The sequence below is a fragment of the Mandrillus leucophaeus genome, unplaced genomic scaffold (assembly GCF_000951045.1).
Source record: "Mandrillus leucophaeus isolate KB7577 unplaced genomic scaffold, Mleu.le_1.0 Scaffold52, whole genome shotgun sequence".
NCBI classification, from domain to species: domain Eukaryota; kingdom Metazoa; phylum Chordata; class Mammalia; order Primates; family Cercopithecidae; genus Mandrillus; species Mandrillus leucophaeus.
The window spans coordinates 4,222,006-4,224,704 of NW_012105586.1; the positions used below are offsets into that span (position 1 = coordinate 4,222,006).

The 2,699-nt window shown below is 44.7% G+C and overlaps 1 protein-coding gene across 1 annotated transcript in view; it reads right to left on the reverse strand.

Moving 5' to 3' along the window:
* Positions 1-2,699, reverse strand: part of LOC105551419 (kinesin-like protein KIF1B) — a 172,130-nt gene that overhangs the window by 17,145 nt on the left and 152,286 nt on the right. Inside the window, exons 38-39 of the mRNA XM_011996641.1 lie at positions 899-1,045; positions 495-734 (exon numbers count right to left, since the gene is read on the reverse strand). Of these exons, the coding sequence (XP_011852031.1) occupies positions 495-734; positions 899-1,045 (387 nt within the window). The remainder of the gene's footprint in view (positions 1-494; positions 735-898; positions 1,046-2,699) is intronic.

A 2,699-nucleotide genomic window follows, 5' to 3' on the forward strand; every position in this document is an offset into this window, starting at 1 on the left:
CTGCTTCAGCCTCTTGAGTAGCTGGGATTACAGGCGCCCACCGCCACGCCTGGCTAATTTTTGTATTTTTAGTAGAGACAGGGTTTCACCATGTTGGCCAGGCTGCTCTCAAACTCCAGACCTCAGGTAATCTGCCTGCCTCAGCCCTGTAAAGTGCTGGGATTATAGGCGTGAGCCACTGAGCCTGGCCTAATTTTTGTTTTTGTAGAGACAAGGTCTCACTATGTTAGCCCGGGTTTGTCTTAAACTCCTGGGCTCAAGCAATCCCTTTGCTTCAGCCTCCCAAAGTGGTGGGGTAACAGGCATGAGGCAGTGCGCCTGGCCCTGTAAGCTTGTTGAGGGTAGGAACTGCGTCTTACTTTTTATTTCTACATTCACAGGATTATCACAGGCCTTCAAACACCTCAAACAAAGCTGTTGAAAATGAATAAACTGAGAGGCTAGTTTGTGGAGCCTTGTGGGAAGATGTTCAGCAAAGAGGAAGGGATTCACACCTTGGTAGCCAGCTCTTTCTCTCGGTCCACCAGGCTTTCGATGTCTGTCGAATCATAGCCACTGCTCTCGCTGGGTGTGATGGCACTTTCAAAGGTGGTGGTTGAGATCTGAGAGGAGATACTGGTGGAGGTGCTGAGGGTCCCACTGCTGAGGCTGGGGGATAACGAGTCACTCATGGATTTGGGGATGCTGTCACCAAGTCTCTCACGCAGCAGCAAAAAGTGGCGGGTTTTTTCCACCTGAGAAGATCAATACTACTGCTATAGCAAACACAGAGCTCGTTAAGATCTCAGGAGAGAAAAGTAAAAAGCTATGATCACATGCAGCAGGGGGAAGGAAGACTGATACTTTGGCAATCTTGTCCCAGAGTTCTTGCATCTGAGCAACCCTGCCCCCTGGATACCTCATGTAGGAGCTCCAGCTTCTCCAGCTCCCACTGGTGCTCAAGGATGAGACTGTCTCCACGGGGCCGCCAGCCTGCTAAGTTCTCTTCTCCCCGCACATATGCCACTGAGGTATCTAAGATTTTTCTTCTCCTTCTCTGCATGCCTAAGACAAGAGGAAACAAGTTTTTGTTTCAGAAAAAAATTCAATTCAAAGTTTAAGTCAAAACGAATTAATAATTCTTATACGTAGCAAACTAAGACAGTTTGGTCTCAAGATACATGGGATTTTGTTTAAATACCAAAGCAACTCTCTGAACGTTTTTAAAAACTGAGTTTTACATTCTTTGATAATTATAAGACTGGGATGCAATTTAAGAAAATGATAAAATTATGATGTTAGGTGAAAATGTAGAAATATTAAATAGTCTATAATAGTCTATACACTATGGGGCCGGGCACGATGGCTCATTCCCAGCACTTTGGGAGGCTGAGGTGGGCTATCACCTGAGGTCAGGAGTTCGAGACCAGCCTGGTCAACACGGTGAAACCCCATCTCTACTAAAAATATAAAAATTAGCCAGGGGTGGTGGCGGGTGCTTATAATCCCAGCTACTCAGGAGGCTGAGGCAGGAGAATCGCTTGAACCTGGGAGGCGGAGGTTGCAGTGAGCTAAAATGGTGCCACTGCACTCCAGCCTGGACGACAGAGCAAGATTCCATCTTTAAAAAAAAAAAAGTCTATACACTATGATTGCAAATAAATAAAAATACACCTAGATGAAACAAGTGGGGAAGGCCAGGCACAGTGGCTCATGCTGTAATCTTAGCACTTTGGGAGGCCAAGGTGGGAGAACCACTTGGGCCCAGGAGTTCAAGACCAGCCTGGGCAACACAGTAAATAAGACCCTACCTCTACCAAAAATTAAAAAATTGGCCAGGTGTAGTGGCATGAGCCCAGGAATTGGAGGCTGCAGCGAGCTCTCATCACACCACAGCACTCCAGCCTGGGCAACAGTAAGATCCTGTACCTAAAAATAAAAAATTTTTAAAAGACCAAAGGGAACACACACACACACACATACACACATACACACACACAGTAGTTCACTGGCTGACAGATGACAGACAGCTTTAGCCTCTATTATTTCCTGTTAATTTTTTTAGTATTATGCTGGTTTTACATATTAAATACATGAATTTATATTAATTAAAAAAATTCCTCAAGGAACTATCTGGATATTATAATAATTAACTGCTACTTGGATTCATACCCAAAGTCTTCTTTACTTACCTAAGTTTTGCCTGTGGGCCCTGACTTGTTTTCCATGTATATTCTATAAAATGACTCAAACTCATACTAATCAAATGCTATTAGAAAACTTTAACTTTTGTTCATGTTTCAGTTTACAAACATAGAAATGCTAAGTGCTGCTTAAGTTCGCCTAGCTAGAGGAACAAGAGCAGTTTAAAAACACATTAAAAACAATACAGAACAAATCTGACTTAATAATTTGATTTTTTGCCGGGCGCGGTGGCTCACGCCTGTAATCCCAGCACTTTGGGAGGCGGAGGCGGGCGGATCATGAGGTCAAGAGATCAAGACCATCCTGGCTAACACACTGAAACCCCGTCTCTACTAAAAAAACAAAGAAATTAGCCAGGCGTGGCGGCGTGCGCCTGTTGTCCCAGCTGCTGGGGAGGCTGAGGCAGAAGAATGGCGTGAACCTGGGAGGCAGAGGTTACAGTGAGCTGAGATTGCGCCACTGCACTCCAGCCTGGGTGACAGAGTAAGGCTGTCTAAAAAAAATAAAAATCAATT